Genomic DNA, 15,734 nt, shown 5'->3' with positions numbered 1-15,734 from the left:
CCAGGCAAGCGCTCTACCCCTTGAGGCACAGCACCACTTCCGGTTTTCTGGTAGTTAATTGGAGATAAGAGTCTCACGGACATTCCTGCCTGGGCTGGCTTTGAACTGCAATCCTCAGATCTCAGCCTCCTGAGTAACTAGGATTACAGGCGTGAGCCACTGGCACCCAGCTTTCTATAAAGTTTTTAGAGCAGTACAACCAGAAACGGTGGCTTGCCTCTCAGTGCCAATATGAAGTGTGTATAGTATTGAAACCTACACATTGATGTTCCAAAGGATTTGACCAAGCCTACAATCACCATTTCTAATGAACCAGACACCTTATATAAATACGTCAATCTTAGTAAAAGGCCATGATAAGGATGTATTGACAGTTATGAATATTTTGCTGTGTTAGCTGCTAAAAAACTTGGTATTTCTATTAAAGTACATGAACCTCCAAGGAAAACAGAGTGATTTACTCTTCTCAAATCAGTGCATGTTTTTAAGACGCACAGAGTTCAATATGAAATGAGAATACTTTATGGATGTTTGGAGTTATAACAACTCACTGGATGCACAGCCGATGTCTACTTGGAATACATTCAGTGAAACTTACCTGAAGGGGTCGCCATGGAAGTAACAAAGACACAATTAGAACAGTTACCAGAACACATCAAAAAGCCAATCTAGGAAACAGAAGAAAGCAATTTGTAATGCCACAACCATGCCCTTCCTGGATTTCCAACACACCAGGATGATGTATGCATTTCAATGGAGTGACTTCTCTGCCCCTTCCTGGTGCCTTGCTCTGTGGGAGTTGGCACGGAACTTTAAAGGCAGTCTGGACTGCAGTGAACAGACCATTTTATCTATTCTTGCATACATGTCATTGTTTCTTGTCTCCATTGTAAGAAACTTGAGGGGGGGCTGAGAAGTTGGCTCAGTGGTAGAGGGCTTGCCTTGCATGCCTGAGGCCATGGGTTCGATTCCTCAGCACCACATAATCAAAAGGAAAAAAGCCAGAAGTGCTGCTGTGGCTCAAGTGGTAGAGCGCTAGCCTTGAGCTGAAGAGTTGAGGGACAGCGCCCAGGCCCAGAGTTCAGGCCCCACAACCGGACCCCCCCCCAAAAAAAAGAAGCTCAGGGACAGTGCTCAAGTCCTGAGTTCAAGCCCCAAGACTGGAAGAAAAAAAAGTTTATGCTTCAAAAAGAATATACTTTGCAGCCAATGAAGCACATTTGTGCCCTGCTCTGAGCTCTACTTGTAAGTAGTCCCAGATCCATCCAGGCCAGGACTGCAACCAAGGGTCACCACAATAGAATTTATGCCCTCAAGAAATTGCTACTTGCATCCTTTCATTCATCAGATTAATTTATTCAGCAAGCTTTTATTTGGCAAATTTAGCACTCAGCCCTTTTTTAAGCTCATGGCTTAAGAAAAGAATCTCAAGGGGGCTGGTAAGGTGGCTCAGTGGTAGAGTACTTGTCTGGCATGCTTGATACCCTGGGTTCTATTCCTCAGCACCACATAATCAGAAAAAGCCGGAAGTGGCGCTGTGGCTCAAGTGGTAGAGTGCTAGCCTTGAGCTCAAGAGCTGAGGGACAGTGCCCAGGCCAAGAGTTCAGGTCCCACGACCGACCAAAAAAAAAAAAAAAGAATCTCATGGACTTTCCTAGTTTTAAAACATGATTTTCCAATCTCAACCTCCTAAGTAGCTAGGATTATAGTCTTGAGCCACCAATATCCTGCTGCCTATAAATTTAAAAACAAAGGGCTGGAGTTGTTCAAAGGCCTGCAGCCCCCAAATACATGCAACTCAGGAAACAGGCCCGAGAGGAAGGAAGAAATAAAATACCTCTGATGGAAAGTTGAGTTGGGTCGCAATGATGACCAGAGATGAGCCAGGAGCCAGGACACGATCACAGAGACACATGTGGCATGGCATCTTGGTGCCTATGCTGTACCATGACTAAATAAGGTCTGGGCAGGGGGGGGGGCAAGGTCTCAAGACACTCCTAGTCCCAGGCACTGGACTGACAGGTTCAGCAACCTATTAGCCTGTCGCTGTCCCCAGGGATTCAGGAATGCTTATCACCTGCGGGGGGGGGGGGGTAAATTACCTTCCCCCTACCGTGAAGACAAGAAGCCAGACTTTAAGTGGATGTACTCAGGTACCAGCAGAATTTTTCCATCTAGGGAAGATAGGCCTTAACCTTCCATATAGGGTATGCTTAGAGGCTACTCAGAGGCTGGTGATTCAAGCCATTTAGGGAGCTAATCAATGCAGATTCAGAGCATTCTCCACCTGCAAAGCTCTCCTTAGGCTATGACTGCTGCATTTTAAAGCAGAGCCCCAGGCATCGGCACTTCAACTGATCTCACCTCTAGGCCTTGGAGCTGGGTTGACAGCCCCCATCTCCAAGCCTAGGTACTAGGAATCGCTGCAAGAAGTTATTTAGCCTCAACCACCTTACTTCAATATGACATTATAAAATGAGGCTAATCAATATGAACTCCAAGAGAAACAAGAGGTTTGTTTTTTTTTAATATACTGTGTGAAATTATTTATTTTTTCTTTCGTTCCCCCCCCCCTTTGGTCTATCCCCTGTTGTCACTGTTTTTTATTTTGGTACCATGTTTATCTGATTTGTGGAAGGGAACTGAAATCACAAAATGGTGAGACAAAGGACAAAAGGTGAACCAATGCAACAGTGATACAAGACGCTGTGTTGGAAATGAACTTTACAACTTGGAGGGGAGGGGAGTGGGGGGGAGGAAAGGAGGGAGGAAATAGGGAGGTAACACTGTTGAACAAGAAATGTACTCATTACCTTACTTATGTAATTGTAACTCCTCTATACATTACCTTTACAATAAAAGAAAATAAAATTTTAAAAGAGAAATCTTTTTTTTTTAAAGGGCTGGGAAGGTGGCTCAGTGGTAGAGTGCTTGCCTTGTATACATGAGGCCCTGGATTCCATTCCTCAGCGCCACATAAGCAGAAAAAACAGAAGTGGAGCTGTGGCTCAAGTGGTAGAGCACTAGCCTTGAGCTGAGGGACAGCACCCAGGCCCAGAATTCAGGCCCCACGACCGACAAAAATAAAAATCTTTATTTGTTCTTTTGTTGCAATGTTTTTGTTGTCATATTCAAGAAACTACTGCTAGATCAAATGTCATTAAGATTTTCTTCTATGTTTTTGAGAGTTTTATATATCTATTGTGGTTGTCTTTGATTCTTTTTTTATTTTTTGCCAGTCTTGGGGCTTGAACACAGTGCCTGGGCACTGTCCCTGAGCTTCTTTTGCTCAAGGCTAGGCACTTTACCACTTGAGCCATGATACCACTTCTGGCTTTTTCCTGTGTATGTGGTGTTGAGGAATAGAACTCTGGGCTTCATGCATGCTAGGCAAGCACTCTACCACTAAGCACATTCCCAGCCCCCTTTGATTCTTTGTTGTTATTGGTGGTGGTCATGGGGCTTTAACTCAAGGCCTGGCCATTGTCCCTCAACTCTTGCTCAAGGCTAGTGTTCTACCACTTTGAGCCACAGTGCCACTTCCAGTTTTCTGATGGTTAATTGGGGATAAATTTCATGGGTTTTCCTACCTGGGCTGGCTTTGAACTGCAGTCCTCAGATCTCAGCCTCCTGAGTAGCTAGAATTACAGATGTGAGCCACTAGTGCCCAGCTTTGATCCATTTAAAAAATAATAATTTTATGATTTACTTTTTTGGGCTTTTTTTTCTTCCTGTTTTTGCATTTCCTGGGTTTTGAACTTAGGGTCTTGTGCTTGCTAGGCATTTGCGCTACCATTTGAGCCATGTCTCCGGCCCTTTGGGGTTCTTTTTCTTTTTTTATTTTGTTAAAGCAATGAAAAGGATTCAGTTTACCAACTTGCGAGGGGCATTCTGGGGCTCAAATTCAAGGCCTGGACATTGTCCCTGCACAGTTTTGCTCAAAAGTATTGTTAGCATGCCCTCCATCTCAGGTCCTCAACCCCTCCCTCAAAACCAGTTGATCTGGACAGGTCTAACTGCAACTCACTTTTAGCCCTGCCCATTCCTCCCACTTCACTTCTCAGATGATGTTTTACCCCCGGCTCCTAGCTGCATCAGGAAATGCTGCCTAACTATAACTGTTATAATCAGAAAACCCTGCCCCAGTCATGTGCCATCTTTTTTTTTTTTTTGGTCGGTCGTGGGGCTTGAACTCTGGGCTGGGCGGTGTCCCTCAGCTCTTCAGCTCAAGGCAAGCACTCTACCACTTGAGCTACAACGCCACTTCTGGTATTCTGGCAGTTAATGGGAGATGAGTCTCATGGACTTTCCTGCTCGAGCTGGCTTTGAACCATGATTCTCAGATCTCAGCCTCCTGAGTAGCTAGGATTACAGACGTGAGCCACCAGCGCCCGGCTTCATGTGCCATCTTTAGCGTTCAGCTGCGCCCAACAACAGAGGACTTCCCATCTTCCGCACTTAGCCCACTTGAATATAAATTTGACCCTGAACAAAGGACAGGCACCATTTTCTCCCTCTCTTGTGGGAGAGGTGGCCTTGTCATCCCTGGCTGACAAACTGTTTCTCCTGTACATGGGTACACCCATGTGGTTTTCTGGGAGGGGGCTTACACATATCACTCTACTGCTAGAGCCACAGCTCCATGCTTTTTGGTATCAACTGAAGATAAAAGTCATATGGAGCCAGTTGCTTGTGGCTGTGAACCTTGATCCTCAGATCTCAGGCTCCTAAGTAGTTAGGATTATAGGCATGAGCCACTGGCACCCAGCACAATTATTTTTCCAGTCTTGGGGTTTGAACTGTCCCTGAACTTCTTCCTGGGGCTTGGGCACTGTCTCTGAGCTTCTTTTGCTCAAGGCTAGTACTCTTATCACTTGAGTTACAGCATAACTTCTGTCTTTTCTGTTTATGTGGTACTGAAGAATTGAACCCATGGCTTCATGCATGCTAGACAAGCACTCTACCACTAAGTTACATTCCCAGCTCACTTTTTTAAAAAATCTAACCTCCCCCTCCTCTTCCTCCTTGGTCCTTCTTTGCCTTCTCTCACAGATATCCTGACTTTTAGCAGCTGACAACATCTCATATGGCTCAGCTACTTGTCTGAATTTTTTTCTCTATAGCTTCTTTATTCTCAAGGGTTTCATCTGGATGTCTCTTTAGTGCCAGTTTCTGACCAGGATTTTTTTTATTTTTTGTTGGTTGTGGGCCTGTACTCTGGGCCTGGCCGCTGTCCTTCAGCTCTTCAGCTCAAGGGTAGTGCTCTACCACTTGACCCACAGTGCCACTTCTGGCTTTTTCTGCTTATGTGGTGCTGAGGAATCGAACCCAGGGCCTCATGCATGCAAAGCAAGCACGCTACCACTGAGCCACCTTCCCAGCCCCTGACCAGGTTTTTGTGTTGTTATTGTTGTTGTTTTTTATATCCTGAAGTGTGGCATGAGTCTGCATACCCAAAACTTAATAGTAATTCACTATATTTTAACAGATTATTGGAATAAGTCTGAGGATACACATGAGGTGAGAAACAGGGAGGCAAGTGGCTGTTCTTCCAGTGTCAAACTGCTTTTTGCTGCTGTTGTTGTTATTCTTTTATGGTTGTATAGGGAATTGAACTCAAGGCCTCAGTACTGCTTAGCATGTGTTCTAATACTTGAGCCATGCCACTACCCATTTATTTTAATGGCCTTGGGCTTAAACTCTGGGCTATTTTGCTCAAGGTTAACACTCTACCACTTGAGCCAAAGCTCCACTTCTGGTTGTTTTTGTTTGTTTTTTTTCTCTTCAGAGTTTCGAAATATTCTCATCTGTTAAATTAAGAAAGTCTCCCCTGGCAAAGCAGGAGAAGCCCCACAGGGCAGGTACAAAACAAAATGAAAACTTCTTTACAAAAGAAAAGGCAGGCACTGAAATGTAGCTTAGTGATAGATAGAGTGCTTGCCCAGCATGCATGAAGCCCTGGGTTTAATTCCTCACTACCACATAAACAGAAAAAGTCGGAAGTGGTGCTGTGACGCAAGTGGTACACTGCTAGCCTTGAGCAAAAAAAAAGCTCAGGCACATTACCCAGACTCTGAGTTCAAGCTCTAGGACTGGCAAAAAAAATTTAAAAAAGAAACAAAAGGCAGGAGACAGCCTTGGGTCAGGTTGAATAATACTCAGTGTATCATCATAACATCTCTGAGCTTTTTGTTTTGTTTTTTGGGTCCAGTCGTGGGGCCTGAACTCTGGGCCTGGGCGCTGTCCCTCAGCTCTTCAGCTCAAGGCTAGCACTCTACCATTTGAGCCATAGAGCCACTTCTGGCTTTTTTTTTTCTGCTTATGTGGTGCTGAGGAATCGAACCCAGGGCCTCAAGCATGCAAAGCAAGCGCTCTACCACTGAGCCAACTTCCCAGCCTATCTCTGAGCATTTTGATGGAGGTAGAAGGGACAGTGTAGTGTGTAGAGAGGAGAGGCCCAACAGGGTTCTCTTTACCTCTTTACCCCCTTTTATATCCCAGAGGAAAGCAGGGGGCTATGTGTTTCAAACCTGGGGACAAGGGTAAGAGGGGAATCTGTACTTTGAGCAACCTGAGCCAGAGGGTGTTGAAGGGGTGAGGGGAAGATGGATGATGCTTATTGCTTTGTATCTTTCACTGAGAAGGGCAGCAGTCAACAGTAGCCCTCAGATTTGTAAACTGAGCCTCCTGGTTTTAAGAAGGGAGGCAATGAGGGGCTGGGAATGTGGCTTAGTGGTAGAGTCCTTTATCTAGCATGCATGAAGCCCTGGGTTTGATTCCTCAGTACCACATAAACAGAGAAAGCCAGAAGTGGCACTGTGGCTCAAGTGGTGAGTGCTAGCACTGAGCAAAAGAAGCTGAGGGACAGTGCTCACACCCTGAGTTCTGAGTTCAAGCCCCAGAAATGGAACAAAAAAAGGAGGAGGGGGAGGGGGAGGAGGAGGAGAGGTGGTGGAGGAGGGAGGTAATGAAGTCCGATTAAGTAAGAGTCTGGCTAGGCTCACACCTGTAATCCTAGCTACTCAGGAGGCTGAGATCTAAAGATCACAGTTCAAACCAAGCTGGGCAGAAAAGTCCCTGTGAGACTCATCTCCGATTAACTACTCAAAAACCACAAGTGGCTCTTCCGGGGACAGTGTCTAGAGGCCATCAAAATGGTCCAGCGATTGACATACCGTAGGCTTTCCTACAACACAGCCTCTAACAAAACCAGGCTGTCCTGAACCCCTGGCAATAGAATTGTTTACCTTTATACCAAAAAGGTCGGAAAAGCATCAAAATCTGTATGTGGTGTATGTCCAGGCTGGCTCTGGGGGGGTTCGTGCTGTGAGACCTAAAGTCCTCATGCGATTGTCTAAAACAAAAAAACATGTCAGCAGAGCCTATGGTGGTTCCATGTGTGCCAAATGTGTCCGGGACAGGATCAAGCGTACAAATCGTCGTGAAAGTGCTGTGTCGGCACAGAGTCAGAAAGCTAAATAAAAAGAGGAAGTTGTGGCTGGGAAGGGATGTGAAGGGTAAACCAAAGGAGGAGGCTGCAATGCTTGGTAAGAAATGTACGCATTATCCTGCCCATGTAATTGTAACCCCTCTGTACAGTATGTTCACAAATAAAATAAAATAAAATAAAAAAGAGGAAGTTGTGTGGGCCTAGGATGCCAGAGGTTTCTAAATTGCTAGCAAAGAAAGAACCTTTTGGATAAATAAAGGCTTTGAGCAATAAAAAAAAACCAAAACTACAAGTGGGTGTTGTAGCTCAAACTGGTAGAGCACTAGCCTTGAGCTCAGAGACAGGTTCTAAATTCAAGCACTACAATGGACAAAAAATAATATAAAATAAAATAAATATAAAAGAGTCATTTGTGCTTAATGGGAAGAGGGTCATATGCTACCCCACACCCAGGCCTTTGCAGTGACATGGCTTTGGGGAGAGGGGATGAGCGTCTCTACCCCCTGCAATGGCTCAAGATGGCATTGTAGGGGAAGGGGTTGCATTTGTGCTCTGTCTGGGGAGTTACCCACGTGGAATCAACCCGGCATGCGTCAGCAAGCGTGCTCCTAGCATCCTCCTGCGCCTGCACACTACTCAGGATCTGAGCACGCCGCGGAGCGCGCAAAGCCTGGAATGCACTGCAGGCTAGCAGTTCTCGCCCCTCCCCCCCCTTACATCTACCTACAGGCTCTACGGGCCCTGCGCATGTGAGGCGGGGTGGGGGGAGGGGGGAGGGGGGAGGGGGAAGAAGCTTAAAAAAAAAAAAAAAACAGCCCGCGGAGCCTGGCCAGGGTTGCCCGGCATTCCCGCCACAAAGGCCTCTCGGGTGGTTGGAAGTCTTGCGCTTGCAGCTGCCTAGAGGAACATGAACCAATTCCGGACCGAAGAGCGAGTCTGCGACGTACCCATTGTAGCCCACAAGCCTCAAGTTCCGTGGCCACCAGATCATCATGGCCGCCTGCTCGCCCTTCCTTAGGGACCCATTCTTGCTTAAGCCCCTGGTTCGAGTTGCAGGTCTCCCTGATGCACAGTGCATACGTCATGGCCAACCTGCTCCTCTCCTGCTGCAAGGGCGCCCCAGAATTTGCTGTCAGAGACATCGTCAACTGCCCAACAGCTATCTCGTACCTGCAAAAGAAACACATGGTGGAGAAATGGTAGAACACCCTTAGCCAGTTCATGGAACCCAAAATAGGCCTCAAGGAGGATGGGGTGGTGAGCAGTGTCAGTGCCATCAAGTCACTCCTCCCTCCAGGCAGGACCCCAATGGCAGACGGCAAGCCCTGCCCCCACCTTCTCTATCCCTTCCTCTCCTGCAGTCTGTGAAGCTAGAGTTCCCACTAGATAAGGACCTACAACTGAAGGGGGAGGGGACGGGAGGGGGGGAGGAGGAGGTATCTGAGATCTGCGTGGAGGAGGGGAAAGAAGGAAGAGGAAGAGGTATATGACATCAGAGTCATGAAGGTGGAGTCTGCCCTTGAGGTGGCAAGCACACCTCAAACTTCCTGGAGACATAGGAAGCAGTCTGTGTATTGGGGGCTCTGAGCAGCCAGCCATCGTGGAGAGCTAGCCCAAAGTAGTGTGGCCCCCAACATTGTAACTCCACCACAAGGAGTCCTGAAACCTTGCTACAACCTGTTGGGGGACACAGGAGGGGAAAGCCTGCTGTTGATTCCTAGAGGTTGGGCCTGATGGAAGCAGCAGCAGGGGCCATGGCTGCTCAGAGGGCAGGAGCAGCCTAGCGGCAAGGGGCAGCCAAGGGCCCTTGCCAGGGGTCTTTTTGAGTGGAAACCCCACGTGCATGCACAACATTTCATCTTCAGGTGCCCACATGGTAGCAAGCCATAAAACCATAGCAGCAACCTCAGCCACCACATGAACGTGCACCATGGCATCAAATCACACTCGTGTGGCCTCTGCAGCAAATGTTTCATGCAGAAGTCCACACTGCATGGCCACTTCAACCTACACACAGGAGCTCAGTGCATTCCCTGCTCCTATTGCAATGTGCACTTCGCCCACAAGCCTGCCATTAGGCGACACCTCAAGGAGCAGCATAGCAAGACCACAGCAGAGAATTTTCTGGAGGCCAGCATGGTGGAGAGCAATGTCTTCATTGGATGCTAGCAGGGCAAAGAGTCTGGGGTCCTTAAGCTGAAAGAGGGCTCTTGAGCTTGGTAGAAACGCCAGGGGGGAGGGAGGGGGAGACATCTGAGGATCCTGGGAAGATATACACAACCTCAGGGAGAAGGGAGGAAGATTCTTTGGTAAGAAGACCCTGCCTCTTGGAGAAGAAAAGCATGGGACAACAAGACTAAGAAAATATTCAGTCCCCGAGAAAGATTTCTTCTTATAGAAGTGCGTGGATATGTGGAGGGAGGGGAAAGGGTCCTATAGAATAAGAAAAAGCAAAGGCTGGAAAGTTTATTTTGTTTTTGTTTTTCCTGGCTAAGGCTGCCTAGGGGGAGATTATGCCATTTGTGGAGGTGGGGATGGGTGGATGGGAATTGGGAGAGGACTTGGGCAGGAGACAGCTTGCTTGCTCCTGTTTAGATCTTCGGGAGAGGGCATGATAGGGGGAAATGATTATTGAATACCAGAAAAGGAAAGGGAGACAGTTCTTGCATGCTGAGGAAGTTGGGACTGTGAGTACAAAGCTCGCCAAAATTGAGGGGAAAAGAACACAGTAAGAAAACACTATAGTGGGGGCTGGGGATGTGGCTTAGTGATAGAGTGCTTGCCTAGCATGCATGAAGCCATGCGTTGGATTGCTCAGTACCACATAAACAGAAAAGGCCAGAAGGGGTGCTGTGGCTCGAATGGTCTAACTTTGAGCAAAAAGAAGCTTAGGGACAATGCCCAAGCCCTGAGTTCAAGCCCCAGGACTGGCAAAAGAAAAAAGAAAAAGAAAAGAAAACACTGGAGTGAAGATTCTGGGTAGATAATTGGGAAGTGGGAGTACAAAAGCAAGAACAATGAATAGTGGAGGGGTGAGGGCAGGGGATTTAGGAGAAAGGACACAAGGAGGGCTGCTGGGGGAAGGGGCAGGGAGTAGTAGGGACTTATACAATATTTTTAGGGGCCTGTCCTGGAGCTTGAACCTCAGGGTCTGGACACTGTCCCTGAGCCTCTTTGTGTTCAAGGCTAGTGCTCTACCACTTGAGCCACAGCACCACTTCCAGCTTTTTCTGAATGGAGATAAGAGTCTCATGGACTTTTCTGCCCAGGCTGGTTTCTATCAGCCATCCTCAGATCTCAGCCTCCTAAGTAGCTAGGATTACAGGTGTGAGCCACCAGTGCTTGGCTTATACAATATTTTTTTAACAAAATAAAACCATATTTTTTTAGGATTTTTTTATGGAGTTTGGTCTTTTTTAGAAATTTTTCAGCTTTATTTTCCATTAAAAAAAACTTTTCTTAGCTGAGATCTGAGGATCTCGATTCAAAGCCAGCCTGGGCAGGAAAGTCCGTGAGACTCTTATCTCCAATAAACCACTAGAAAACCAGCAGTGGTGCTGTAGCTCAAGCGGTAGAGTGCTCACCTTGAGCTGAAGAGCACAGGGACAATGCCCAAGCCCAGAGTTCAAGCTCCACGACCGACCAAAAAAAAACAAACAACAAAAACAAACAAACAAAAAACCCACTTTTCTTTAAAACAAAACAAAACAAAACAAAGACTGGATAGCAGGAAGAGCAGTGGGGACAAAGCAGAGGGAGTGAGTCACCTGGTCGCTGTCCAAGCCACCTGGAGCTGACTGGCTGCCATCAAGTCTGGTCTAAACACCATGTATCGGCTGGGTGGATGACAAGCAAGCTGCACTTCCCAAGTGAGAACAATGTTCACTTACAAATCCTTGGTGCACAGCATGAACTTACTGCTCAACCTCTAGGAGCATAGGAAGAAGGATGGGCTGTGTGATGTCACCATGGTGTTGGAGGGCAGGCACTTCCGGGTCCACCTCCCTGTACTGGTTGCATGCAGCAGCTGTTTCCACACCAGGAATGTAGGCCAGATGAATGCCAAGCTGAGCACCATGCTGCCCAAAGAGGTGATAGTAAAGGGATTTGAACCCTTAATTCAGTTTGCCTGCATGGCTATACTGATGAAGTGGATGAACGTGGATGAAGTCTGCAGGTGTGTGCAGTTCTTAAGTGTACACAACACTGAGGAACCTTGCTTTCAGTTTGTCAAGTTTATGGACTCCATTGCAGAGCAGCAAGAATGCCCAAGAAAAAAGTGCTCCTCATCACACTGTCAGAAAACAGACCTTCAGTTTTCACTTTCAGACCAGGAAGATCTAGGACTTAATGAAGTTGAAGACTTTCTGGAAAATAAAAATGTCCTGAGCCCTCAGTGTACGCCAAAGGTAACAAGGAAATGTAAAATCATTGCCTTTACCGAGAGGACAGTTTCAGACTTAGGAATCCATGTGCTTAGAAAAGGATGCTGCCTTGGGCCTGCCATCTTTCTTTCTTTATATATAATATATATTATTGTAAAGAAACTGTACAGAGGGGTTACAGTTACATGAGTAAGGTAATGAGTACATTTCTTATGAGCATTGTTACCCCATCCTTTGTTTTGGGGCCTGCCATCTTTATGCTCTAAATGCAGAAAATTGCAGAAAGCATTTGAAACTGATCAAAATCATGCTGTGAAATCCCGGGTCTAAGACACTCATACTGGTGCTACTCAGGCAAACGAGATGCCTAAGAACAAATGTCCAAGGGTAGCCCAGGATTCGGAAGACCTACCAGGCGCTAGTGGCTCATACCTGTGATCCTAGCTACTCAGGAGGCTGAGATTTGTCATGGTTCAAAGCCAGCCTGGGCAGAACAGTCCATGAGACTGGAAGTGGTGCTGTGGCTCAAGTGGTAGAGTGCTAGCCTTGAGCTGAAGAGCCCAAGGATAGCTCTTAGGCCCAGAGTTCAAGCCCCATGACTGACAATACACAAATAATTAAATAAAATGTGAAGAAAATAAGTTAGCAAGGTGCATGAAGACACAAAGTGAAGCAACCCTGTTTCTTAGTGCCCAAGCAAATGCAATGGACTCTCTTCCACCACAGTTCTTCTGTAGATCTTCCTGTTGTCTACTATAGAATTTCACTGGAATGCAAAATACAACAGTGAAAACAGAGAAACCTTTGACAGGTGTAGATGTCAAAGAAGAGAAAGTGTTTGGTGAATGTCAAGATTTACAACCCAACCTGGTCCCTAAGGAAGGTGGTAACCTTATGTCATATGATCGGAATACCATGGAACAAGAGGTGGCAGAGCATCTGGCAAAAGTCTTCTGGAGTGACATTTGTCCCACAGCCTCTCCTTGCCAAATGCAGCTGTCACCTGCTATAGCCAAAGATGGTCGAGAACAGATCTATTCCCAGAAGTGATCTGAGCGTTCCTGGTTACATATCAGGATCAGTGAGAGCCCAGAACCAGCTCAGAGGACTTTTGCAACCGAAAGCACTGTCAAATGCTCCTTCATAAGTACTCTGAAACTAGGGTGCTGGTGGCTCACGCCTGTAATCCTAGCTACTCAGGAGGCTGAGATCTGAGGATCCCTGTTCAAAGCCAGCCCAGGAAGGAAAGTCCATGAAACTCTTATCTCCTATTAACCACCAGAAAACCAGAAGTGGTGCTGTGGCTCAAAGTGGTAGAGGACTAGCCTTGAGCAAAAGAGCCTAGGCCCTGAGTTCAAGCCCAAGATTGACCCCCCCCCCAAAAAAATATTCTGAGTACCAAGGGTTGTTCGTGCAGTTTGGAAATTGGAAATAATTGGGTGTCAGAGCCCCAGCAGGAACCAAGAATATTAGGTAAAACTTCCATTTAATGCACAGAAAATCTTCTCCCTCTTGCGAAATGACTTTCAGTCCTTGTTGAAGATGCATGAGCTGACCCCAGAACAATTGGACTGAATCCATGATATCTGCAGAAGGAGCAAAAACAGAACTTCCGCCCAGTGCTGTTGCAAGAGGAAGCTTAACTGTGTCCAGAATCTCCTATCTGAGAAGCTGCACCATGAAAAAGCAAGATTGTTGAAGACAGAGATCACATTTTGCCCACTTGGTGAAACAAAGCAAAACCTAACTGGACTCTGCCAGCAACTCTGTAAAGAAGCTGAGCTGCTCTGAGTCAAGAACAAATCCAGATACTTGGCTTCAGATTTCCCCCTTTTTGTCCCACTGAAGGTGAACTTACACTCCATGTCCATTTTTAATTTAGCCAATGTGTCTTAGTGGTGCTGCCTGCCAGCAGGGGGCAAAGTAGGGAGGCCAGCTGTGAGTGGGCTCACCAGCCCCAGTCCAGTTCCAGGGAACCCAGGGAACAGCAGCTGGGTGAACAGGGTTGCCAGAGTGGCTCCATATCTGAGTTCTGACAGAAGATGATGAATAAATGCACTACTGATGAGTAGATGATGTGCTTTCTCCCACCCTGCCATGCAATCTGCTATTGAAGACTTACTTGATACTGTCTTTTTTTTGCGGGGGGGGGGTCCGGTCGTGGGGCCTGAACTCTGGGCCTGGGCGCTGTCCCTCAGCTCTTCAGCTCAAGGCTAGCGCTCTACCACTTGAGCCACAGCGCCACTGCCGGCTTTTTTATTTTTGCTTATGTGGCGCTGAGGAATCAAACCCAGGGCCTCTGGCATGCAAGGCAAGCGCTCTACCACTGAGCCACCTTCTCAGCCCCTTGGTATTGTCTTGAAAGCCTCATGGTGGTCTCTTGCTTAACAATATACAGACTTCTATTTGGGGAAATCCTCTTAAGTCAACCTCAACTTGCTTCTTGGGCTTAACAAGAAAACACCAAGATGATTATCTCCTGGGTACTGGAGGGAAAAAAAGAAAGAAAAAAGAAAAAAAATCCACACGTGAAAATGTACCCAGAACTTGTGCTTTTATGCATAATGGTTAGTAATCACTTTCCAGTATTCAAAGTAATGACGAGTGAAAACTACAGCCTGTCACACAATTTGAAAAGCTTGAGCCATTACACATAATCCATACAGAAGAGGCTGAATAATCTACCTGCTTTACATATATGGATTTAAAAGCAAGTTCCTTCTTCAGAAGGAGGGTGTCACCAGGCACCAGTGGCTCACACCTGTGATCCTAGCTACTCAGCCAGCCCAGCAAAAAAAAAAAAAAAAAAGTCCCCAGGAGACTCTGATCTCCAATTAACTACTCAAAAACCAGAAGTGGCTCTGTGGCTCAAAATGGTAGAGTGCTAGCGTGGAACAGAAGAGCTCAGGGATAGCGCCCAGGCCCTGAGTTCAAGCCCAACACTGACAAAAAAAGGCAGGAAATGGAGCTGTGGCTCAAGTGGTAGAGTGCTAGCCTTGAGCAAAAGAAGCTCAGGTCTCTCCCAAACCCCACAAACCAATTACTAAATGGGCAACGGAACTAAAGAGGACTTCTCAGAAGAAGAGATAAAAATGGCAAAGAAACACATGAGGAAATGTTCATCATCCCTGGTGGTGAAGGAAATGCAAATAAAGACAACCCTGAGATACCACCTTACCCCAGTCAGAATGTCCCACATCCACAAATCAGCCAACGACAAATGCTGGAGGGGATGCGGAGAAAAAGAAACCCTATTACACTGCTGGTGAGAATGTACACTAATACAACCACTTTGGAAAGCAGTCTGGAGGGTCCTCACAAAGCTAAATATTGACCTCCCTTATGACCCAGCCATACCACTCCTAGGCAGGAACCAGGATACAAGGACACATGCACCTCCATGTTCATTGCAGCAATGTTCACAATAGTCAGGATATGGAAACAACCCAGATGCCCCACCACAGATGAATGGATCCAAAAATTGTGGTACCTATATACAATGGAATATTATGCAGCCATTAGAAAGGACAAAATAATGGCATTTGCAGGGAAATGAATGGAACTAGAAAAAATCATGCTGAATGAGGTAAGCCAAGAGTGGATGTTAAATCCAAAACATAAGGAGATACGATAAAGTAAACAAGACTTGAGAAACAGAGGATCTCCACTGATTTGGTCAAATTGTTTCTAAATGACCCCATGCTGCTGATCACATATATGGTACATATGTGCACATCGGAGGGAAACTAGGAGGAGGACACAGAAACAGAGGGAAACGGGAAAACATACAACAGCAGGACCCATCAGCTGCACTGGACATTGATCAAAATGAACTAAGGAACTCAATGTCAGCAATGGGAGGGAGGGAATGAGCAGGAAAGAGGGAACAGCTTACTCTA

At 46.5% G+C, this 15,734-nt stretch overlaps 1 protein-coding gene and 2 pseudogenes across 1 annotated transcript; all 3 read left to right on the top strand.

Annotated features, from left to right (window-relative positions):
- The first annotated feature begins 201 nt into the window (after positions 1 to 201).
- On the top strand, positions 202 to 696 carry LOC105995215 (annotated as a pseudogene).
- A 4,743-nt stretch (positions 697 to 5,439) lies between these two features.
- On the top strand, positions 5,440 to 9,371 carry Zbtb12 (zinc finger and BTB domain containing 12). The gene is given in 10 exon segments (XM_013028906.1): positions 5,440 to 5,520; positions 8,352 to 8,408; positions 8,410 to 8,481; positions 8,483 to 8,774; positions 8,777 to 8,886; positions 8,918 to 8,983; positions 8,985 to 9,035; positions 9,038 to 9,173; positions 9,176 to 9,223; positions 9,226 to 9,371. Coding segments are annotated over 10 exon segments (1,059 nt in total).
- A 1,957-nt stretch (positions 9,372 to 11,328) lies between these two features.
- LOC105995213 lies at positions 11,329 to 13,712 on the top strand (annotated as a pseudogene).
- Positions 13,713 to 15,734: the final 2,022 nt, after the last annotated feature.

This window comes from Dipodomys ordii, unplaced genomic scaffold (assembly GCF_000151885.1).
Source record: "Dipodomys ordii isolate 6190 unplaced genomic scaffold, Dord_2.0 Scaffold116, whole genome shotgun sequence".
Classification (NCBI taxonomy): domain Eukaryota; kingdom Metazoa; phylum Chordata; class Mammalia; order Rodentia; family Heteromyidae; genus Dipodomys; species Dipodomys ordii.
Note: the sequence above shows the minus strand (reverse complement) of the source record. Positions and strands in the feature narration are given on the sequence as shown.